This window comes from Gorilla gorilla, chromosome 11 (genome assembly GCF_029281585.2).
Source record: "Gorilla gorilla gorilla isolate KB3781 chromosome 11, NHGRI_mGorGor1-v2.1_pri, whole genome shotgun sequence".
Classification (NCBI taxonomy): Eukaryota; Metazoa; Chordata; class Mammalia; order Primates; family Hominidae; genus Gorilla; species Gorilla gorilla.
The window spans coordinates 25,882,895-25,908,291 of NC_073235.2; the positions used below are offsets into that span (position 1 = coordinate 25,882,895).

At 38.5% G+C, this 25,397-nt stretch overlaps 1 protein-coding gene across 1 annotated transcript in view; it reads left to right on the plus strand.

Annotated features, from left to right (window-relative positions):
- CNTNAP5 (contactin associated protein family member 5) overlaps window positions 1-25,397 on the plus strand; it is an 870,373-nt gene that overhangs the window by 375,342 nt on the left and 469,634 nt on the right. Inside the window, exon 5 of the mRNA XM_031008908.2 lies at window positions 14,736-14,939. Coding sequence (XP_030864768.2) covers window positions 14,736-14,939 — 204 coding nt within the window. The remainder of the gene's footprint in view (window positions 1-14,735; window positions 14,940-25,397) is intronic.

Here is a 25,397-nt window from a genome sequence, read left to right on the forward strand (position 1 = left end):
CTGATAAGGAACACTCTATCCAGAAAAATAATAACGATAACATGTATCTTTTCTACAGTATGAGAAGGTTCAGAGGTCTGCTAAAGCCCAGTTCTAAGCCAAGGAAAGAACTCCTGACTTTGTGGTAACAGAGTCTACCTTTCTCCATGTAGGCTCCAGGTCTAGTGCATCCTCCAATGGGATAAACTGCCTTCAGGTCAACCTCACCAGTAATGGGAAGTTAACAACCTTGGGGGGTTGTCGGACACAGAATGTCTTTATGTTGTGCCTCAAGCAGGAACCCTATAATCTTCAATCACTAGTGCTGATGCTTTGGTACTTTTTTTTATTTGGGGGAAATAATTTAAAAAACGAATACATTTCTCAGTTTGTATCTAAAACCAATGGGTTAGCATGCCTTCTGAACCTAATTCTCCCTTTCAGCATTATTATGTTTTTTATTTGACTGGATTGGTTTTCTTTCTTTTTCTTTCTTTCTTTCTTTCTTTCCTTTTCTCTCTCTCTTTCTTTCTTTTTTTTTTTTTTTTTTTTTTTTTTTGAGATGGAGCCTCGCTTTCTTGCCCAGGCTGGAGTGCATGGCAAGATCTCAGCTCACTGCAACCTCTGCTTCCTGAGTTCAACTGATTCTCCTGCCTCACCCTCCTAAGTAGCTGGGATTACAGGCATGCACCACCATGTCTGGCTAATTTTCGTATCTATAGTAGAGATGGAGTTTCACCATGTTGGCCAGGCTGGTCTCGAACTCCTGACCTCGTGATACACCCAGCTCGGCCTCCCAAAGTGCTGGGATTACAGGGGTGAGCTACCGTGCCCAAGTTCGACTCGATTGTTTCTATAAACATAAAATCTTACTGTAAGCACCACCAAACAAAACAACAAAAGCTCATGGCTCTCTTTAGCAACTACCTCTCCTTTTCCTCCTCTCTCCTGTTCACAGAATGGCTTCTCTCTAAAACTTCTCTTCAGTTGCTCTCCCCACCTGCTTACCTCCCTTCACACTGCAACTGATTCCAATCACTGTTGAGACATTCGATGGGCAGTTTAACATGTCAACTTGGCTATTTATAGTCCCCTGTTATCCAACCAAACACTAATGTAGTTACTGCTGTGATATTTTTGGTGTCTACAATCATTTGACTTTAAGTAAAGGAGATTATCTTAAGTAATCTAAATGGACCTAATTCAATCAGTTGAAATGCTTCAAGAGCAGAACAGAAATTTCCCTGAGAGAGACGAAAATTCACCTGTGGACTACAGTTTCAGATCCTTCCTGAGAGTTTCCAGCTTCCCCTTCTTGATGGCCCGCCCTATGTACTTCAGGCACGTTTAACCAGACCCACAATTGTATAAGCCAATTCCTTGCAATTCGTCTTTTAATATATATAAGTATCCTACTGGTTCTGTTTCTCTAGGGAAACTCTGACTAATACAGAATGTTCTAGAGAAACTACTTTTCTCAAGATCACCAGTGATTTCCAAGAAGCCCAATTCAGTGGACACTTAATGTCTCTTAATTCACTTAAGCTCTCAGCAGTACTTGATTCAAAAAGCTATGTCCATATTTTTAAAACCTCGTTTTTCCTCCTATCTCACTTGCTAGTTGGCTATCTCAGTTTGCTAACTGGCTATCTCAGTTCTTCTACTACTTTTCCATCTACACTCCATGCTTTGCTGAATTGACAGAGTTTTGTAAACTTAAGCACATCTACATGCTGGTCACCCCACATTTGTATCTCACGGCCTGACCTCAGAGATGATGTATGCAGCAGCCTACTTGATATTTCCACTTAAAGTATAGTAGATATATTAAATAGAATATAGCAAAATGGAACTCTAGGTTAGTGGTGCCCTCAGCAACCTGCTCTTCTCTAGCACTCCTCCCCATCTCAGTAAACAGTAGCACTCTCCATCCACTTGCCTATGCAAAACTCTGGGAAGCAGCCTTTGTTCTTCCTTCTCTATAACTTCAAGTCCTGCGCAACTTATCTACAGCTCACAGTAACTCTATCAGTTGCTTCCTCCAAAAGGTATCTTAAATCCATGTACTTCTCCCACCTTTGTGAGTAGAAGCCTCTGTCAGTTCCTACCTGGAGTTGTTAAGTAGCCTCCTGTCTGGAGTTCCTGCTTCCACACTACACTCACCCCAAAACCATCTTTTACACAGTCACCAAAATGTTCTTTATAAAGAAGGAATGAAAGCATAGCATTCCCCTTCTTGATTCATGTGAAATAAAATTGAGGTTTCTTACAGGCAAGTAAAAGTTCTTGTTGAACAATTGTTCCCAGAATTTACAAGGTTGACTCCTTCTGCCAATGTGATTCTTAATTATAATGTCACCTCCTCAGAGAAGTCCCCCCGACTGTTCCTCTAAAGTCACCTGCCTTCCTTCTTGTACACCCACCATTAGCCCATGATTATATGCCCGTGGATATGTGATGTGCTGTCATTTACTTTGTGGTGTCGGCCAACAACCCAGAATCTCACTGGCTGGGTTTGCTTACTTCTTTCCTGTTTGCCTACTCTAGTATCTGCACAGGAAAAAGTACCATGAGACCAGGCACCTTGTCTACTAACAGCCAGCACTTAATTGGCACAAAAAGACAGTCAGTAAGTATTTGTTGAATGGGTACATAGATATATCAATCCAGCCTCATTCTCTCAGCATAGGCAACCAGGTTCATCTGGAATTACTTGATTTTAATAATCTGTTGTAGTTTCTAAGGAATTACTTTTGTTTCTATGGGCTTAACAATTTTTCCAAAAATTTAGTTGAGTATGTTGCTAAAGATTGGTAGAATTCTTACAGCTCTATAGTTTCTTCAGACTTAACTCTCTACATTTTGGAAATATTAACATATTTCTTCCACTAATTTATACATTCAGTAGATACCTTTTATTTAGCCTTTAAGATACCAGGCATCTTGCAACACTCTAGGAACATCAGAAAATAAGACCTTTTTCTAGACTTTATCAGTCTTGTATTTGTACTTTGAAGCACTTTTCTTGTGATTACATGTCATCAGTTAACTGCGTGATTGTCTAACATCTGCTTCCCCTGACTCGACAAGATAGCTTTCCACAATGCCCTGGATTATCAACATTGCCAAATGTTGGAACCTGAAATTCTCTTGGAGATAACACATCCTAATGAATCTTCTAATACCCAGATAATTATTTTATTCACAAAATCAAAGTTAGCAACCTATGATTCCTGAGCGTATGCAGCTCCACGTACAAAGTTTAGCTGTTGACTGGGCCAAGAGCTTCCGGGCTTGCATGCTTCCAATCCTCTATTCCTTGCCTGTGTTCTCAGACCTAGTTCTACATGAGAATCACCTTGGGACATTTATGCTTTTAACATACCTACTCTGGCTGCACTTCAATTAGATCATGATCTCTGGGTAGGGTCTCCAGTGCTTGTATAAGCATTTTGTTGTTGTTGGTTCTAGGCAAGCGTGATGAGGAACCAGAATTTAAAGCTGTTATCTCAAACATCGCTTCATTCTTAGTCTGCACTATCATTTCCATGTCTGTGATTGCTAATCCTAAGGATTTTAAATGAAATCTGAAAACTTGAGAAGTCAGTATAATGTTAAATATATGGGCTCTGAATTCAAACCAACAGACATAGAAACTTGACTTCACCACCTACTAGTTGGGTAATCTTGGGCAATCTTGGGTCCTCTGTGGACACCAGTTTCCTTTTCTATGAAAAGAAAGGTAATACTAGTGTTGCTTCAAGCAAGTAATTGTATGAAACAGTGCTTTGCATAATGTAAGCACCCAAAAAGTGTTAGTTACGGGCATCGTTACCTTCGTCAGATATTTAGGCTGCTCACCAAACTTCCCTATATATTTTTTTCCCATTCTTACTCAGGACCACATCTCATCTGTATCTCCAAGGAAGGTCAGCTTTTTTATATACCAGGTATCAGAGGATTTCAGCACCTTCATCAGGCCATCTGGAGTCTAGGCTACCTGGAGTTCTGTCTGGGGGCTTCCATTTGCATTTCTTTAAATATGGGAAGCTAATTAACTTTATTTTTTTTTTATTTTTTTGTATTTTTTAGTAGAGACGGGGTTTCACTGTGGTCTCGATCTCCTGACCTCGTGATCTGCCCGCCTCGGCCTCCCAAAGTGCTGGGATTACAGGCGTGAGCCGCTGCGCCCGGCTAATTAACTTTAAAAAATATTATAAATTCTGATAAAGTTAATGATCTGTCAGGCCTCCGAGTCTCATTATGAATTACAAACATCATTTTATACTTCAGGTCGCCTCCGTTCCACACAAGACCTTGCTCCTATTTGGTTAATTACTCGCAAGTGGTATCATCCAAAATTCATCACTCTCAGAGCTGAAGTCATATTGTCCTTCCCCAGATAAATACTCTTGTAATTCCAGCTTCAGCTGCCCTCTTTGTTGCTGTTCTCATCATCTGGGATCATTTGTCATACACGGTAGAGGCCACACAGTTGTAAATCTCACCTCTGACATGCTAAGGCCCATACAGCCCTATCACAGGGAACTTCAGAAGGCACAGTTTACAGCTCTGTCAGCCCTCCAAGTGGGGAGGGCCAGGATGACAGCAGTCAAACCTGGGGCATTGGCAGTCCAATGTGAACTTTGATTCCCACTTTGTAAATCATGGCATTTTTAAGAGTTGGAAAAATCTCCAAGGTGCCAGATTCATTGCAGTCCCCTCATTAGATTTGAGAATAAATGAAATTTCCTACCCTTCTTTCTCTTAGTTCCTATAGGAATGACTGAAAAATCTCTTCTATGAAGAGACAAATGTACACACATACATGGAATAACAACACTAAAATAAAAGACACTGTGATCTTCCATCTTAAATAAATGACTTCTTTATAACTTTTCTGACTGGTTGAGGATCTGAAGGCTCCTTCAACAGTCAACAAACATTACCCAGTAGGCTCCCTCTGCTAGGCTTCAGAGATACAAAAATAAATAAGACAATCCTTGCCCTTTAGGAACTCACAGATTTTCAGAAGCTACAAAAGGCAGATAAACAAATGCTCATAAATATGGAGGTTTAGGAAACCAAGTCTTTGGCAAGGCTTGCAAAGGAGAAAAAAAATACACAGCTAACATTGTTTCCTGATGAATTAATGCCCTGCTGCCCAGTATGTGATTTGACTGACGATATTGCCATGATTCCTGTGACCCATATGCTAATGGCAGTGATTTTAAAGGAAACCTGAAAAGCGAAAAATGACCAAGTAGTTGGATCAACCACTTTATGCAGCAGTAGGTTTCCACAAAAATGCCAAGGCTTTGCCTCCTACAATTTGTTTTGCATTTACTCCCTGTTGAAGTGGTCACTGGAGTGACTGACCGTGACTCCCCTCTGCCTCCTAGCACTAAGTGGCTTAGTCTGTTCCCAGGTGGAATCCTTAACAAAGACTGTTCACCTTCCCTTAAACATAAAACCATACTAAATCTTTTTATTAAAAAAACAGGTCAACTACTGTAAGGGAGAAAAATAATAACTATCATCTCTAATTTTGACATTGCTATTTAAATGACTCTCATTGTATGAACATCCTTTTAGTGGGCAATTGTGTCAACACTGTGGCTTAAGACTACTGATGACGGTAGAAGTCAGGAAGCAGCTTGTCATTGCAGGATGCTGCTGCCACTACATGGGTTGATCATTCCTTTCCTTCTGTGAGTTTGTGACTAAGATTTCTGAAACCTCATCCCCATAGTGAAACCTTTTGCTAACCTGTCTATACCTTAGTGGAGTGATCACTATCTTCTCACTGCCAACCATGCACCTCTTACTTAGATGACCATATGTCCCAGCTTGCTCCTTAGAGTTCTATTCCATTTCATTATTTATAGCTCCCCTTTTCAATCCCACAAGTCCTTATTAGGGTAATAAGTTGTAGGCATCACCATAATGCTTCCCTGTACCGCATCTTACAGTGGCATAGTGATGCATTTGCTATGTCACTGTTAGGGTGTTTGAGTTCCTGGGTGGCATGGCTCATGTCTTTGTTATCTTTGTATCTCAGACCTCAGTACAGTGACCAGGAGTACAGAATATGCTTAATACCTGCCAATGAATTTAGGAGTAATGAATAAAATGGTATCTACTATGGGAGTTCCCTAAAATGAGTACATTATTTTTGTGTAATCTTTGTCATTATTCAACAGTCCAGTTGAACTACAAATTTTAAGTGCACCCCGAAAGACATCTATGCATCTGAAATATCTAAAAACAAAACAAAACAAAAAAAACCTAAGCATTATGAGAAGGCGAGTCTCACTGTTAGAGCTAGAATGTATTTCTGCTGAGGTTACGACTGGAATTCAGAGTTTTGATTTTTTTTTGTACTATGATTGTTTTCATGTTTTCTTCTTGAAATGCATCCTGTTTTTTCATGTGCTATCATGCATAGGAATGTCAGAAATTTTGAAAGAAAAGCTATGTTAGGAGTTGTCACAGTTAGCTTTGGAAACTTTCATCATTTTCATAGTTCATCTGAGGTGATCAGAGTTACTGATAAGGCCTGGCAGTCACAGAATTGGTGGAGGAATCTGTGCAAATTTGAGCTGCTGTGGAAACCTTGGTGGTTTGTGGATTGCTAGCCAAAGCCCTTGAGTCTTCAGTGCAAGAGTATGGTCTGAATAATAATCATTTTTCTTATATAATGTATCATGACATAAGCTTCAAAATGTAATTGTATTGAAAATCATGTTTACTGTGAACAACTGAAGAGTCCAATTGGGACTGATTGTCTCAGGGTGAATCGATAGCTTCTGCTGTCAATGTTGAGCTTTGGCTTTCTGGCCCATGAGGAAGCTGACTCCTTGTCCCTGGCCCACTCAGGAGCTCAGCTGGCCCACTTGGGGATTCAAGCTTGCAATCTTCTATTCAGTGAAGCCCTTTTTTTAGCTGGTTTGTTGACAAGCTACCAACATCCATCAAATATGCCAGCATATGCCTCCGGAACTCTGTCTTTCTCAGAAAACAAGCTGTGGCAGCCAGGTCAGCAATTATGGGCCCAGTGGGAAGTCGGCCAGTGCTGGCATTCTCAGTACTCCAGGACGGGGGAGCGCATGCTGGCTCTGTCTTGACCCAAAAGGAGAGGTTGTGCACTGTAGAGCCTGCTTTCATTCTAAGGACTCTGGGGCATGATTGGCCTCTCCTTCATATTCTAGAGAAGGCTGCCAATGTATCATCATCTTAACAAACCACGAATTGAACTGAATTAAGTTTGTAATAATGGGATCTTAAAAATCGATTTTGAAAAAAGGGGAAGAAATTGTTCACTCCAGGAAGTAAATATCTAACAGCTGTGTTCTGGGTCACTGGCATGGTAGATAAAATAGAGAACTCTGAGGAACAGATAACAGGTATTAATATGAAGGAAAACATTCCACAAGGACCACATTAGGGTTTTACTACCTTGGCAAGGCACAATAAAATTGGGTAACGGGGGTAGGTAGCCAGGATTAGAATGCAGGCTGACCATGCAAGTAATCTGATGCATTTTCTAAAACACAAAGAGCTCTTTCTAAAAACCCAAACCAATCATACATTTTCCCTACTTTAAATGATTTAGTAGTTATTTCTCCATTGATATCAGGGTCACATTGAAACCCATATTATTTTATTTTGTTGTTTTTATTATTATTTATTTATTTTTTTTGAGACAGAGTTTCCCTCTGTCACCCAGGCTGGAGTGCAGTGACACAATCTTGGCTCACTCCAACCTCTGCCTCCCGGGTTCAAGCAATTCTCCTGCCTCAGCCTCCCGAGTAGCTGGGATTACAGGTGCCCACAACCATGCCTGGCTAATTTTTGTATTTTTAGTGGAGACGGGGTTTCACAATGCTCGTCAGGCTGGTTTCGAACTCCTGACCTCAGGTGATCTGCCTGCCTCAGCCTCCCAAAGTGTTAGGATTACAGGCGTGAGCCACCGCGCACGGCCAAACCCATATTACTTTATTTTTAATTTGACTCTCCATCATGAGACTTCCTACTCTAGTTCCGATCTGTTGAATCCCCACTGCCCTTGGCACCCTACACTTGAGCACAGAGCTCCTCAAACCTCATCAAGAAGAACAGCTACTGAGAAGGCTCCTTAACACACTACTTACTGGGTCCCACACCCAGTTTTTTATTCCTTAGGTCTGCAGTGAGGTCTTATATTCTGTACTTCTAACAAGCTCCTTGGTGACCTCAATGCTGCTGGTACACAGGGTATGGTTCCCTTCAGCAAGTCTGACTCCTGATAGATTCTAGATGGGACCCTGCACTTTGTCTCTCTCCTCCTTGCCTTGAGCTTGCAGCTCCTTCCTTCTGGTGGGACTGCCCTTCCCACTTCCACTCCCTCCTTCTATTCTCCTATTCCCACCACACCCCCACCTCACCAGCCTGACTGCCTCTTATGTCTCAGGACTCTGGAGAAACATTGACCCTGCCTGGACACCCTCCTAACCCTCTGCCCCTCCCTGGAGAGGGTTCAGGGCTCCCTCAGCCCACAGTGCTCACCTCCTTCCAGTGGATGTAGAATTGTGTGCTTGCTCTCTCCAGCTTACTCCTTGAGAGCAGGGACCTCTGTAGAGCTTGAATGCAAGAATGCATGAGTGAAGGAAAACCACAAAAATAAGAAAGGATAGAGGGTTTGAGCTTCGGGAAGATGGTGGGGATAGAGAGGGCATTGTACCTCTACCATAACGAAGCCTCCCAGGTGTGTACATGGTTTTCCTGCTCTCCCAGAAAGGGAGCAAGTGAAGGAGCAAGTGCAGAAGAGCAGGGACCCCAGGGAAATTCAGAGCAACATTTAAGGAAAAGAAAACTTCTTATTTAACATCATCCTTCCCTTCTTTAAATCAGCAATCAGCATTTTTTTTGAGCTTTGGTTTTCCCACATTACAAATGGGGAAAAATATGGACCTTTCAGGGCTACTAAGAACATTACATTAGGTAATGTGTGCTAATTAGTTCCTTTTCCCCCTGGCGAATGGATTCAGAGAAAGAAACCTCCACAAGTCTGTTAGAGAAGTTGTGATAGAGAATATGGGAGACTATTCAGTTTTATGTTTTTGGTACCTTTAAAACTAAATCTGAAGTGATCACACATTTCCCATCTGCCATAAAGAGCCCATGTCTACCCTTTTTACTCCTTTCTACACACTTTCTTTTTTTCCTTTTAAAAGAGAATCTGCCAAGATGCTTATACAACACAAATAAAGATTTTGATTTCTGTAACCAGACCCCATGCAGCAAATTAAGTTCCAAAGAGATATCCAGAAAAGGTGGTTATGATACTACCTCATGAGGAAAAAGCAGCATATAATAGTTTATCTTTTATTAACAGCAACATATAACCATGTGGGTCTTTATTATTATCATTTTAAATCTGCTTTTCCAAGTGAAGTTGGGAGTGCTGAGTATTCTTCTTGAAACTCATCCTGTTTTTTTTCATGTGCTATCATGCATAGGAATGTCAGAATTTTTAAAAGAAAAGCTATGTTAGGAGTTGTCACAGTTAGCTTTGGAAGCTGATTCTAAGTTAATGTACATGCTAAATCCTAAAGAAGGAGTTGAAAAAAAATCAAGCAACAGTATAAAAAGCATTAACTATATTAAATAAAATAGTACATTATAAAATACTCAATACTAGTGTCTGGGAAGGAGTATGAAGTATTCAGTTGGGGAAACCTTTAATCCTTCTTTGAAAGTTTTGAAAATCCGTTTCTCTCTCTGCGAAATGGCTGGAGCCTGTTGTGTGCAATGTAATTAATATTGCAGAAGCGCAGAGTGTTTGGCTGAAATCTCTGAGAACAGCAAAGTGTAGCTCTTATCAGGTACTGGTGGTGGTCGGAGGAAAGCTCCCGCACCCCCACCAGGCTAGTTCTGTGCTTACTAAAGGTCATGCATCCTCTCTGCACCAATAAGCATGTGTGAGTCACACAGGGATCACAGCTCCAGTGGCTGAGCATGGCCTGCAGAAGAAACTAACTCTCCCAGTGTGCATAGAAAGCTGGCTCTGAATGGTGAAATAGATGATGTGCAGGAACTCAGGGGAGAGTTGGGCAACATCACACTTGGGCATACGCACCTCAATGGATCACAGCTCATTTCACAAGTGGTTCTGGATGGCATACCCTCCCGAGTCCATTGCGAGGCTCTGAATTAATGTGGCAAACAGCGTACATCTGGCCCTTGTCCTCATGAGATGCATTGATGTGTTGGACAACTGGACTATAAACCACTGAGAAAACAGATGAGCATCTAATCTAATTGCGAGGTGCATTATGAAGGGAATGGCAAGGTGCTTAGAGGGAGACTAACAGGGATGGAGGACCCATTAGAAAAAGGGCCAGGTGGGAACCGACAGATGAGCTGAGCATCGTGGTCCGAGTGGGCAGCGTATGGGAAAGAGCTCAGTGGACTCAGCATGGGTGGGTCAGACAGGGTAGGTTTGAATCCTGGCCCTGGCACTTGCTCACTATATACCTCTTTGTCTCTTTGTGCCGTGTTTTTCTTATTTGTAAAGGGGGAATAATAATAGTATTTTCCTCAAAGGTTAATTGATGTGATTAAATGAGTTCCTGTGCAAAAAAAACATCTAGAGAATTGCAGGGCTTATGATGTGGGCTCCACACACATTATCCTAGCCCCACACATACATGCATATGCACATACACTAAAATCACAGCATGCCTGGAGCAGTGCGAGGGTTGAAGAAAGGAACAGAGGATGAGGTGGGAGAGGTGAACAGAGCAGGATCATGTGCGGTGCTGGAGACTGAAATTAATTATCAGGGCAAAGGAAATTCAATGAAATACTTTAGCAATGCCGAGGTGTGATGTTTCTTATGCTTTTTAACGTTAAAAACTGTGTCAGGTGAAGGTGGCAAAAGTGAAATCTGGGAGGCAGTTCTGAAACTATTAACAGAAAACGGAAAGCAGGCAATGATGATGAGGGCATGAGTGCACGCCTACTCAGTGTGATGTGAAGGCTACCGAATCCCAAACCCAGACAGAATCTTCACTACTGAGTACTTTCTTTCTATAAATAAGGAAATGTGGGGATAAAATGTTGTTGAATGCCTTGTATTTTCAGGTCTGAGATTGTGCAATTTTCACAATGACTTTGAAGGTAGGTTCCTATAAGCCCCATCATACAGATAGGAGAACTGGAGCTCAAAGAAATCAAGAAAGTTGCTTCAACCAACGCCTGCCCCCAGGTAGTAAGGAGCAAAACCAGAACTGAAACCCAGCTCTGTTAGACTCGTTCTACTGATTGGCTTAGTTTTCTCTAGGTCTCATGACAACGTGGAGATGTGTTTTCTTAAGAGATAACCTATGTCCCTTTGCCATCAACATTTGTATCCTCAGTTAAGTCACTAGACTAGCCAGACATTGGAGGGAATGGAATGCAGATCATAGTAACGATAATGAATGGAGAGGGAGGTGAGTGAGTGAGTGGACTGGAGAAAAGAAAACATTTGGAATTCAGTACTTGACCCAAGAACTCAGGCCTGCATGAGGGGTCCTGGCAGCCAAGTACACTGGAGTATGACATTATAAAATGAAGAGGAATGGGAGAAATAGCAGCAACATAATGAATATTTATATTTACATAGATTTCTCCATAACCATTGCTTGGACAAAAAAGTGTCAAAGATATATATATATATATAATTTCTTTATATAAATATTATATATAATTTCTTTATATAAATATTATATATTTCTTTATATAAATATTATATATAATTTCTTTATATAAATATTATATATAATTTCTTTATATAAATATTATATATTTCTTTATATAAATATTATATATAATTTCTTTATATAAATATTATATATAATTTCTTTATAAAAATATTATATATAATTTCTTTATATAAATATTATATGTAATTTCTTTATATAAATATAAATAAATTTTAATAAATAAAATTTAATAAATAAATATTATATGTAATATTTATTTATATAAATATTAATCCAAATTCTCTCACTGCATCCTTACAATCAGTTGTAAGTGTAATTGAATACATTGTTATGCACCATTTTACAAGGATGGAAAGTGAGGCCCTTAGTTTTGACATAAACTTAACCCCAGTCAGACACCTGGTGAGTAGTAGAGCTGCTCTATAGAGGACTCCTCTCCTTAGTTTAATGTCTTTACCGGGGAACCAAAGGCAAATTTCCTCCATGTGGTTTTAGTTCACCACACAAGGGGCCCCACCTGCCATGTTCAGGCTCTGTGCTCAGTGCTGGTGCTGGCTGGGAGATGAAGAGTATAGTGGTGGTATGAGTGAGTGGACAGGATGTATATAATTTGTGGATGGTGATTATCACATGGCATGTGATAGCAAAAACAGAGGGGTGTACCCAGTTCTAGGGAAACCCAAAGTTCAGATGCAATATCTGTCTATGGGGGCGGGACAAATGCATCCATGAATAATGATGGAATTGAGTTACTGCTTCAAAGACACCACGTGGGTATGTCTCACCTTGCAAGAAATGCCTCACTGGGAACTAGAGATCTTTCTGTCCCTTCTCCATCATGCTGGCCTCCTGCAGTACTGAGATGCACCAAACATTCTCACGCCTCTGTTCTCCCTCCTGGAGACACTGGGTCCCTCTTTTCCCTGGGGTAACTCCTACATATTGTTAAAGGCCAATATACCACTCACTTTCTCTAAGAAACCCTGTCTGAATCTACCCCCTTTGAACTGAGTCAGTTCAGTGAGCATTACTGTGAGTATTAATGTCTGCATTTGCCATTAGAACCTCTGTGGGACACTATGTGGTCCTTCTACTCACTGCTGGGCACTACAGGGGCTACCTAGGACACAATTTCTACTCCACAATCTGGTACAGTGGCAGAGTAGAAGCAATCAGAAGAGAATATTAATATTGTGTACGTTGTGATGTACGCACTCTGCACACACTAATTTCAGCTAGAATGTGAGAAGCCAAAACATAACAGAACAAGAAGCTTGGGGCTACTTTGGCATCCGTGGGCAGTAAACATCTGAATCAAAATTGAAAAAGCATCAATTGGGGTAAGAAGGTAGAGTGCCAACCAATAGAGTGGCCTTGATAGGAACTAAAAGATTCCTGTTATTTCAGCTACTACTAATACCTCTCCTATCTATTATTGATTTAACACAAATAATGTGCCATGCACAGTGAGTTCACATTGATGTGTCATAACTCTATAAGTCTTAGCACATGTACTTCTCAAAGCACTTTTCTCTAATGGATATAATTATCTTCATCCTATAAATAATACAATCACCTTAGACCAAGGTGACCCAACTAACAAACTATGGCCATCACAGTTTAGAATCCACTATCTTATCTATACCACAGTCCTCACTATTCCATGAGTGGTGGCAGCTGTTGGTCTGTGGCCCCACTTTGGTCTGGGTGGAATCCTAGTTGAGATAACAGTCATAAGTGCATTGATGAGGTAGGGAGGGGAGGTGCTGAGAAAGGTGGACATTTGTGAAAGTCTCTTTGTATATGGACAGTTTCTTTTCAAAGTCCAGGTTTCCATCAGCAACATTTTGGCTAGGACACTTTATTCCGTATAAATAAATTGTGAAATTGGGTTTTAAAACTAATTACAGAAAAGTATTATTTCATTTTCCTTTTCATTTCAGAACCTCAGATTCACAAAGAGTGTTTCTAGATCCTTGGAAAAAAAAATTATCATTGTGTATGCTCAGGCTGAGGATTTTAATTACATGCTGAATAATAGAAAAGTTGAGTTTTCTTGGGTACTCAATTTTAAATAGAAAATCCCACCCCCTCCACATAATCACCACAATCCCACCCACAGAACATGGTATATAATGAATCAGTTTCAATTTATAATTAAACAGTCTTACATGTTTTTCTACAATAAAAGCTCATTATAAAAGTTTTTGTAATTAAAAACATAGAAAAAAAACTGCAAAAATAACCTAGAACAACACATTCCAAATAGAATCTCTATTAGATTTTTGGCATAATTTGTCAGATATGTTTACACATGCCCGTTACATAAGTTTATCTAAATCATGGTTACTTGATCTTCACCTTGTTTTGCTTTGACAATAAGGAATTGAATGTTTTGTATAAAAACACTAAAATGATAAATATCACCAGCACAGATAAGGCAGTGATACATTTGCCCTCTTTGTTCAAATAACAAGTCTTCTTTCGCTGAGTATTTTTTTTCCACTGAACCCAGTAGAAGCCTCAGAATCCTTCTCAACACAGACTTCTAGGGAGACAGTACTATGTGGAGTTGGCATCATAATTATATCTATTTTTCATCTTTAATGTTGTGTCTGAGATAAGGAGATCAAGTGGTTCTGACTGTCAGGAAGACAAATCAAGAGAGATTATTCTATGCCATCTGACATAGTAAGCCAGACATAGATACTTGCGGTATTTTCACCCTGTCCCCTCCAGCAAAAGCTGACATATCATTAATGAGAGTTTTTACTTCTAAACTAATGATCAGTTCACTTTGACTCAGTGTGTGGTGATTGCTTGTAAATGAATAATTCCCTTGAGTCTAATTAGGGTGGTTCTAGTCTACATGTTTCCTGTTGAGACTAGACCTGGCAGATCTCAAGAACATTTCTGTGAACTGGACATGAAATAAGATGGGAAACAGTAATAGCAGTCATGAGAATATGCACTAATTTTTCTTTTCTGCTCCTTCTTTGTTCCCAGAATCAGACGTTGCTGACTTTGATGGCCGAAGCTCACTTCTGTACAGGTTCAATCAGAAGTTGATGAGTACTCTCAAAGATGTGATCTCCCTGAAGTTCAAGAGCATGCAAGGAGATGGGGTCCTGTTCCATGGAGAAGGCCAGCGTGGAGACCACATCACCTTGGAACTCCAGAAGGGGAGGCTCGCCCTACACCTCAATTTGGGTAGGCTCAGACTTCCTCTTCCAATGCCAAGGGATGGAGAGCTCCTTTACTCCACAGGTCACAGTGTCTGACACTTGCAGTGTATCTGGTGGAAGTCGCTGGAGCACAATATAAGTGATATTGGTGGGGATAGAAATGTTTAAGGCATGTATAGCATTCTTTGACACCATATAATATTGACATGTAGGGAGAGTTGCAAACTCATTGTTATGTATTTATTGACCTAGCTACGTATTTATCCATTTAATTTTCTTAGTAACTCAAACTCTAAAAAAACTTTCACAAATTTAAGTATATACACATATTATAAGGAGGCTTGCTCAGAATCTATGCTATTAGGTACATATAAGAAAGTTAAGTTTCAGAGGGAAAATGACGGAGAAACATTTGGTTGCTCTGGGTTATTTTGTTGGGGAAGAGGGGATCATATGTGTGAGGTGAAAAATCTAAGCTTCTAGGCATTCCCATGTCTTTTTAAGGGAAACTCTTTTCTTTAGGTGCCCTCACTGTTCCAGGGTAAGCCCCAGACTCACCAGATTCCATTAAACTTAGTACAGAATGCCCTCCTGACTCCACACAGTTAGGACATGGCCTCCCACTGTGGGCTGGCATCCATCAGGGCCTGTTGCACTCCAGGCAGGTCGCGTTCATTGTGACCAACTTCTTATCCCAGAGAAAGAGGAGAGAGGCCCGCCTCCTGTACATGATCAAAGGCACTTCTGAAGGAAGGGTAAGCTGAGTACAAAAGGCAGGAGCACAGTTCCCAAGGATGCAAACAAAAAAACACTCTTCTATAGAAAAAAGAAAGAAAGAAAGAAATAAGCTGAAAAAAAAAGTAAATGGCCATTTTTCATAAGAATGACTCCCTCCCTCCCATCTGATATTTACTAGTATTAAAGGGAGAGGAAAATAGTTATCTTTTTGTCTTCACTATAAAATAGTAAAGAAGGAAAGAAATTGCAAAATGTAATTTGTAACCCTAAGTTGCATGGAAGACTGACAAAAAACCACAGTTAAATACATTTTAGCAATTAGCTGGAGAGACATAAGGATGAATATTAGTGCCCCAAAACTAAACAATATAGGCTTTTATTTTGAGGCATTTCTGAGGATCTTCTTGGGGCCCCATGGTGACCATAAGCAGGGGTAGCAGAAAGAATCTCTAGATTTCAAAATTTAACTCAAAATTGACACCTAATATATTAGATATACACACCAAAATACCTTTAAAAGTAGAATCTCACCTAGAAGAGAGTGGTAAAAAAATTTGCTGGTAACCTCATTGGTTGTAATTACCATAACTAAAGAAGCAAGCCTCAGAGCTTTCTGAATGTTGGGCGTCCAAATACTACACAAACATGCGTCAATACATTTACTGGTTTTCAGTTTTCCAGAAAGGAGATCAGATGAATGAAGTTGAGTCTCCCAGTTACAAGTGGCTCACATAGCATTGTGTGTTGGGGGTACAGTTACTATTACTTATCAATAGTAAAGCAAGTGTCTTCTACTGATAACATTGTGAAATATTTCAGTTACTACTATTTAGATTCCCATTTCAGATATGGCATTTCACATCCAAAACTCTGCTCCAACGTACAAAATCTAATGTTGTAAACCAGATACATTCATGGTGTGAATGGTAGAAATAGCATAGGTGTGGTCATGTAACAAGTTTTCTTTTGATTACAGATGTGCAATCAAATTGTGTTTTTTATTTTATTTATTATGTGATTTATTATGGTGAATGTCTTCTGAGCCTCAGTTTCCTTATTTCTAATCTGGGGCTAATGACTTGTCTTGCAGAGTATGGACATGAAAACCAAGAGCACTGTAAATACATTTTCTATAGCAGTGAGTAAACATGGACAAATGCCAAAAATAGAAGCTCCGTATTGCTCATTTATTCAAACAGTATCTGAATACCTCACACTGTGCTATGCTGGCTTTTCTGAAAATAAGTGGAATATTAAGATAAATAGCACCTACTCCTTGCTATGTTACATAGATGCAGGATAAGTCTTTCTTCCCAGTTTCCATCTTCTCTATATTTCCAACCATGGTGGTGATTAAGTAAAACCTTACTTGATGGAGGATTAAGTAGTAAGAACATATTTTATCTATATTCTGCATAGTTTTAAGATTTCTTCATCTTTTTTATCTGTCTCTGCAGCTTTTCCCTTTCTATCAGTTTACCACAGTTGCGTGTTTTCTGTACTTACCTGTTTTAAGCAGTCACCTAGGATACTTCTTAAATAGCATAAGTTTCTAGGTTCCTCTTCTAGAGAAACACTGCCACAGATTAGTACTTTAGTCCCTCCTACCTCATTACAGCTAGAAGATCTCTGGAAGCACTAAGCAAAGGGGAGTGGTAATAGCTTTGCTTTGCCCATAATGGGAAATCTATAATGTAGGTTTCATAAGCACCAGGATAACACCTTGTTCACTTCTGTATCTCTAGCCTCTAGTAGAAACCCTTCCTTAAGTAGGTGATTGAGGCAGATTGAGTACATTAGGAACAGGGTTTTCATCTCAAATTTCATTATTCCTGTTGGGCTTGTTCACCTTCAAGCCTGCACTCCTGACTCCTCCATGATCCACCACTCTCTCTGACAATGGGGTATATTTACAGAATATTCACAGTGTGGTAATGTCCAGTCCGATCCTCAAGGAAGACCTATGGCATAAGTATACATTAGCCCCCGTTTACAGATATGAAATAGTAGACTCAAAGAGGATAAATTACTTGTCCCATTTATACAGATAGTGATTAATGGAGCTACTATTACCATCTCCAGGTGTTTTACTATTAATTTTAGATTATAAAATATATATCAGTTTTAGAAAACCTGAAAATAATATAAAAAAAGAAAAAATCCAAATCTTACAACCTGGTTATCTCTTTTATTAACATTTTAGTATCTTTTAAGTATTTATCTTAGTTATTTATATGAATTCTTTAAATATTATTCTAAAATACTCTTGTTTTCCTGTTGTCACACAGTCTCAAAGGGTAAAGAGTTAATAACATCCATGATCAGGTTTGTTCTTTTAAAAAAATGAATCAGAAAAGCAAGAGAAAGTCAGGAGAGGTGAGAGAGACAGAGAGAAAGAGAGGCAGGATTCAAGTTAATGGGTTAAAGAATAGTGCTGGTCAAATAAAGGAGAGAGTTTTGGTTTTTCCCTCTCCAGTTTATATGGACATTTCAGCAGTGTCTCCTTTAGTGACAATTCTTCATCTGCAATGTGTATTCATTTTCTAATCAGTTACTTGCAATTCAGAAATTCAGGCTAAGAGTGAAGAAGTTCAGCACCACGGTCAGCTGCTCAGGACGGCACTGGGGACATACATAGTGTGCTGTTGTTCTTCTCTAGTGATGCTCTTTGATGAGTATCCAATTTACATTACATAGTTACCCTAACCCTTACTGTGTCTGGCTTGGGTAGAGACAGTTCTATGGCAAAATTGAACTATGTGGTTCCTCTTTGCCTACTTTCTTAAAGTAGAACATTGATATTTTTCCAGAACTACTAGATGGGAAAGAGATTTCTTCTTTCAATCCATAAGGGGGTTAGATATGTATCCTTTCTCACTTTTTACACATCTTATTCAAATTGCCCATGGCAGTCTGCCCTCTGCCGAATTACAATAGTCTGAACCCATTCATGCAGGTAGAGAATCAAAGAGCAGAGATATTACGTGACAAGAGAACTGTTGTAAGAATAAAGAAGACATCAATAGTACATGCAGGTCAATCATCCTTAGAAGAGCCCAGTGCCTTTTAACTGAGGCAGGATGTTTATGCAATCCCCAATATATACAGCTGTAGCAAAGTGAGACTCAAGTGAGACTCCTAGAATAGAACAAACATCTGAGGAGCACCTGGGGGCTGAGTACAGGGTTCAGGCGCCAAAGCATGTGATTGCATAATCAACCGCTGAGATGCCAGAGAAAGTTCTTTCCATTCTCCAAAGAGTCAAATGAACATTTAATTTAGCTCTTTTGAAACTCAGGCATTTTAGTCAGCCAACTCACACATATTTATGGAATGTTTATCATGTTTCTCAAATTGTACTAAATACTATAAAAGTTTTTTTTAGTTGCCATTTTTTGAGAGCCCACATTTAGGCATTGCATTAAACATTTAAAATACATATTTTATTTAAATTACATGACAATCCTACAATCTATATCCAAACCCATTTACAGATGAAGAACTGCTGGTCAGTGATTCCCAGTCAGTGGCTCAAGGTCACGTAGCTGCAAAGCTGTAGATATGGGATTATAACCTTATTCAATCCTACCCCAATTCTCTGACATTAATCACTAAAATGTAATAAACTTTTATAAAACAAATAATAAAAATTATAAAACAATTCATAAAAATGTTAAATATCAGGCAAACAATATGTATGTGTTAAGTTCTGAGAAAGGAGAGATCAGGAAGGAACAGAGGGATCCAGGATCAACCTTGAGTAATCTGGAGATTTTATTATGGAGAGGGGAGAAAAACAGGTATTTCATACAAAGAATCAATGGGATAAAATGCATCACATTTTTCATAAATTCTGTCATTATGCAATAAGAATAGGTTAAACAAGTACAGTAAATCAGGCACTGAATTCTGCACTGGGGGTTAAAAGTTGGATTTATCAGTCTCTATTTTCAAGAGACTGTCAGCCTGGTAAAATAGTTATTTCTACTTACTTTTTAGCTTGGTTATATTAATTGGAAATAAAATAACTATGCATCCTCAAAATCATATAACAAATGTATTAAGATAATGTTTTCGAAGATAGCAAAGTCACAGAAGACGGACACAAGTTAGACACCAGAGTAGAGCAACAACTCCTAAATCTGGAGAGTGTTTTTAGTCAATACAATTTAGAAATTTCTTAACAACTAAGGACATGTGTTTCATTGCTTTAGAGAAACATAGAGACTTGCTCTGGATTGAGAGTCAAGTCCATTGAAATCACATTGTTTCCTGTCCGTTTCTTATTTTCTTCAGGGCTCTCACTTGGATACTTAGGAGACCATTCAATAGCTTTGCGTATTGCCCAACAAAGTTGAAAGGGGGTACCTTTATAATACTGGCTGGGACAGGGAGGTAAAACTTGTCTTCTTATTCTGTGTCATGTCCTCCCTTCTTAGTGTTGCCCCATTTTACTTTTCTACAGCTCCCTGTTTTCCAATCCATTAAATTCCTTTGCAAAAGAATGCTCTCCATTCCTACTAAGCTACATAACTTACATGCATATATGGGAGATACAGATAGTAAGAGCGTAAGAAATGAGGGAGAATGAGAGTATCCATTTTTCCACTAAGAGTAGTGGAGACAGTTTTAGCTTTGGAGTCAAACAGAGTTGGGTTGTAACCCCTATTCTTTGAGTCCTTAGGTAAATCTTGTGGCTTCTTGGAGACTCACCTTTCTGCAGGGTTATCATAGTCAGAAATAATTATAACAACAACATATGTGAAGTGTTTAACTTGTGTGAGAAGCTTAAGAAATACAAGTGAATATCGGTGTTGATAGTCTGACAAATTAAAGGTGGGTGGGAAAGTTGATTCTGATGATCTAATAGAGGCAGTCATGAGGGAATTCATGTGACTAGCCACCTATTTTATCAAGAGTAAATCAAGCCCTTTTCAAGAATGATTTATTTTTTGTCAAATACAATCTTAAACATGAGAGTTCCCATCCCCTTTTTCTCAGGCTGTCTGAAATTCACAGATTATGAAAGTTAAAGTAGCATCCATGCTTGAACAGTTAAGATAAGACCTAGAAAGGAGATTTAATCAAACAAGGCATTTGTTTGAAAATACTGCAACATGCATGCCCTTTACCAGAAAATGTGAGTTCTAAGTAAGGATGAAAGAATTGGCATGCTTATCCACAGCATCTTGGGGTGGAGGGAGGAGAATAAACAGGTAAAGTTAAGCACTTTTTGCAAACATTTCAAGCTTCCTATAAAAATTGTTATATTTCTTAGGGCCTTGGGTAGTATATATCTTATTTTGTTTTAACTATATTTTAAACCCCATGAAAATGAGTTTTTATTTCATTAGAAATAATTATTTCCCTTCTCTATTTCTGTCCCGAAAGTTAGTTTCTGTATAGTTTTATTGTTTTTGTCCTTCACAATTGCCCATGAAAATTTTTATCTTTGTCTTATGAAATTAGAAACAAGTTAAAACTAGTAATTGAACCTCAAATGCCACTGAGATAAAACTTAAAATAGATATTCTAAGATCAAGAGTTTGATAATTTCGTGAGAATTAAGTGTTTTGTGATCTCTAATAATGGAAATTTCTAGGGAAAATGAAACGTTTCTGAGGACTACCATCCTACACTTCCCATAAATACAATTCTAAGCATCCTTTTTTAATGAAGAGCAGAAATTTTGTTTTCCCAATTTTTTAACCAAATCAAGTTTCACTAAACTTGTTTTGATATAAGATATCTGCGTGTTGGTATAGAATAACTAATGGAGAAAGAGTGATGAAATTTATCCATATGTGCTCCTTTTTGGTTAATTAATAAGTAACTTGTAATTCCCAAGAGACTCAATAATTACACATCAGTGATATATAGTCTTCAACAAATATACTATGCAGCGTGAGGATTGTGCTTTTAATGAAGTTTATTTTTCTCATTATCCAAAATAGTTATGCTCACCCTAAAACACACAGAAAAGAAAAAAAAAATGATTATGATAAATGCATTCTTCAGTTTTATCCACACATAGTGCTTATTTGTGCCTTTTCCAGAATTGTTTTTAGTCTAGATTTTGTATTTTTGTCTTCTGCTCAAGTATATTTTAAATCAGTATAGTCTAATTATTGAGTATTCTATTTATTAAATATTACTTTTAATTTCATCAAAAAGGGCAGTCACTACTGAGTATACTTTTGAAATAATGTAAGTATTTTATAAATATCATTTTGATGGCTATTTAATATAATACTTCATCTGGTGAGTCTACATAAATGTACTTAGATTTTTTTTCTCCTTCCAAATTATTGGACATTATATCCAATTTTTAAATCACTAGCCACTTAAACACTTTTCCACAACAAAAAGTTGTGAACATAAATTTAAGTCCCTTGATACTAACTGAAATGTTTCTCCATAGAATTGGTGGGACTCAATTTTGCATTATCTTTGGGCATATATATATATATATGCACTAAGTAAATGAACAATGTAAACAAGGAGCAATGCTAATCCACTTTTGAGAAAATGTCAACAAATTGCTTTAAGTATTCGTAAAAATTTCATGAGCTACTTTGCATAAAATGATAAGTGTGTTAATTAAGTTTATGGTTTCATTAGATGCAGTAAGTGAAAGGTAGTCACTATTTATTTAAGAAGTACTTTTATTTTCCTAAAGTCTTAAAATTATAAAGAGAAGAATTGTTGGATGCAATGAGAGTAGCAAACTTTCTGAGCCAAAGTGAAGACCCAGGAGAGAAAGGGCTGACATTAGACCTTGAGGAGGATAAAGGTAAAGTTACTGATGCTAGCTCTGCTTCCCGCAGTGGAGATGTTCCTGCCCATTGAGATGGTGATGATGATGGTGGCAGTGGATGCAGGAAGGGTACAGTGAGCAACAACCGACATAACCCACTACTAGAAGCTTTAGGATTTGAAGGTCCCAATCATGTACTTAGAGAACCTTGATCCAGTCAACATAACAAATACCACCCTATCCAATTTACTAGCGTTCTCCTGCCATTTTAAAGTTATTCAATCTATTTCACTAAATAAGGCCACTCAAGGATTTTAAAATAGCGGAATTTAGACAATTTGGTAGCCATCTCCAAACATAAAGGTAGAACGGTGCCTCATACCATACATCAGAATAAATTTCAGTTGAAAGGACATAGAGAAAACTAGAAGAATTCTTCAATGATCTCAGAATAAGGAGAACCTTTTAAACTATTATACAAATCCAGAAGCTATAAAAGAAAAATGATAGATTTGTTCCCAATACACAAATACCTGAGTGGTGAATTTAAAAAAATCAATCAAACAAACAAAAACAGAAAAGCAGCAACAAACACAAATAAAGAAAGGCAAAAAGATATTTTCAACATTTGTATCACAGGCAAGATATAGGAAGAGACAGTTCAAAGAAAAGGAAATAAAAATAAAAAGATTTTCAACCTTATTCTTATTAAAAGAAATGCATATTAAAATTACTCAGAAATGCACTTTTTTAACCTACCAGACAGGCCAAATTTTAAAGCTAGACCGTATGTTGTTGGCAAGCCTGTGGTAAAGGCACTCCTAGGCATTTAAATAGGCATGGTCTTTATATAGGACAATTTGGCAGTGTTTGCAAAATTGCCAACATGAAAGCCTTTGTCCTCCAGTTCTTTACCTAAGAATGAATGCTACAAATACGCTTGTGCCCAAGCGAGATAATATCCACATAATAAAGTATCTCAACAGTTTTAAAGATCTAAAGTAAATAGAAACATCTAAATTTATATCACTAGGAAGCTCATTAAATGAAATATGATATGCCCTATATATCATATATATGATTATATATTATTTATATATAATTATGTATCATATTATATGTATATATATCATATATTATATTTATATATGTATATATATTAGAGCATGGAATACTATGCAGCTATAAAAAGGATGGGAAAGCTCTTTGTATTTTGATAAAGATTTTCAGGATAGATTAAATAAAAATGGAAAGTTGGAGATAAATGCACATTCTATTTTACCATCAGTGTAAAAAATTAAATGAGTAGAAATAAAGAAAATCTACCTTTGCTGCTTGCATACACCTAATATTTTTCTGGAAGCACAAGCAAGACATTAACAGCAGTGATTACCTGGGGCTATGGAAGATGAGCAGATGGAGGAAGTGAGGAAGGGAGGCAGGGAGGGTGTTTTACTATACCCAAAATTACATAAAAAATAAAATCAGTTTGACTGATTCATAATACTTATAAAATTTATCTTTAGAAGCAGGATAGGGTGGAAAATATTAAAATATTTTATTTTAATCATTATTATTATTGGCTCTATTAAAGAACTTAGTAGCTGATTAAAGGCCACAAAAACAGCACGTAGAACAAATAAGTTGGGGAAAGCGTGTAATTCCTTGACCTGTTTGTGTGTGTGTGTGTGTGTGTGTGTGTGTGTGTGTGTGTGTGAGTGATGTATAATGACTTTAAATTTTCAAATGTTTAATATTTGGACTTATTATTAATAAATTTTTGTTCAATGCCTTTCTTATTTTAAGAAAAAAGTGAGATGCAGCTCAATTTCAAAGTGAAAACTCCAATATTAAATCTACCGGCCTTGTTACATCTAGAACTGACAGTTTATAAAGCATAAAGTTTCCTTCAGCCAATGTTAGCTCCTGAATCATTTCATTTTATACATAAAAACTGTGTGTGGGGTGGCGGTGGTGGTGTTCTTTGTTCTATCTCCGTCACCTGGAGGCCACCTCCTGCCAACGCCTCATAATTACTTGGATCCCATTCTTCCTGTACTCTTCTTGCCTGAATCCCTTTATGCCCCATCTATCCAGATTATGGCCAATCTTATAGCCTGTCTTACCTTCTAATCCAATTCCCACACAGCTGCCAAAATAATCTTTCTTAAAAGTAATCTGCTGGCCAGGCCAGGTGGCTCACACCTGTAATCCCAGCACTTTGGGAAGTCGGGGTGGCGGATCATGTGAGGTCAGGAGTTCAAGACCAGCCGGGTCAACATGGTGAAAACTCGTTTCTACCAAAAATATAAAAAATTAGCCTCGTGTGGTGGCCCGTGCCTGTAATCCCAGCTATTCTAGAGGCTGAGGCAGGAGAATCACTTGAACCCAGGAGGCAGGGGTTGCAGTGAGCCCAGATCGTGCCACTGCACTCACTCCAGCCTGGGTGACACAGGTAGACTGCATCTCAAAACAAACAAACAAAAAAACACAGTAATCTGCATTAGTAACCTCTGCCTACTCAAAGTTCCATTTCTTAAAAAAGGTGTAAACTGTGTAACCTAGCCTACAAAGTCCTGCATAATGGGATCCAGGCCGACGAGCTCCTGGCACTCAGCCGCTGGAAGTCCTGGGCCACGCTCCCCTACATCTCTAAACCTGGCTGCTGCTTCTCCTGGCCTTGCAACCATGCTCCTCCTTCCCTCAGGTTTCAGCCTGTCCCTGCTGCATAAGGAGGGTTTCACAGCACCGCACTCTGCATTTCCATGGCTCTGTGCACTGAGTGCTGGAAACCTGCATACATTTTATAGATTTATTTGATGAGCATCTCTACACTAAGACCACGAAGACCTTCAGAGAGGACAGTATACCTTTAAACTCCATGTCTCCTTAATACATTACTTGTCACTGTGACCAGCTCAGGTGGATCACACAAATATCTTTTTTTTGTTTTTTTTTAGATGAAGTTTTGCTCTTGTGGCCTGGCCC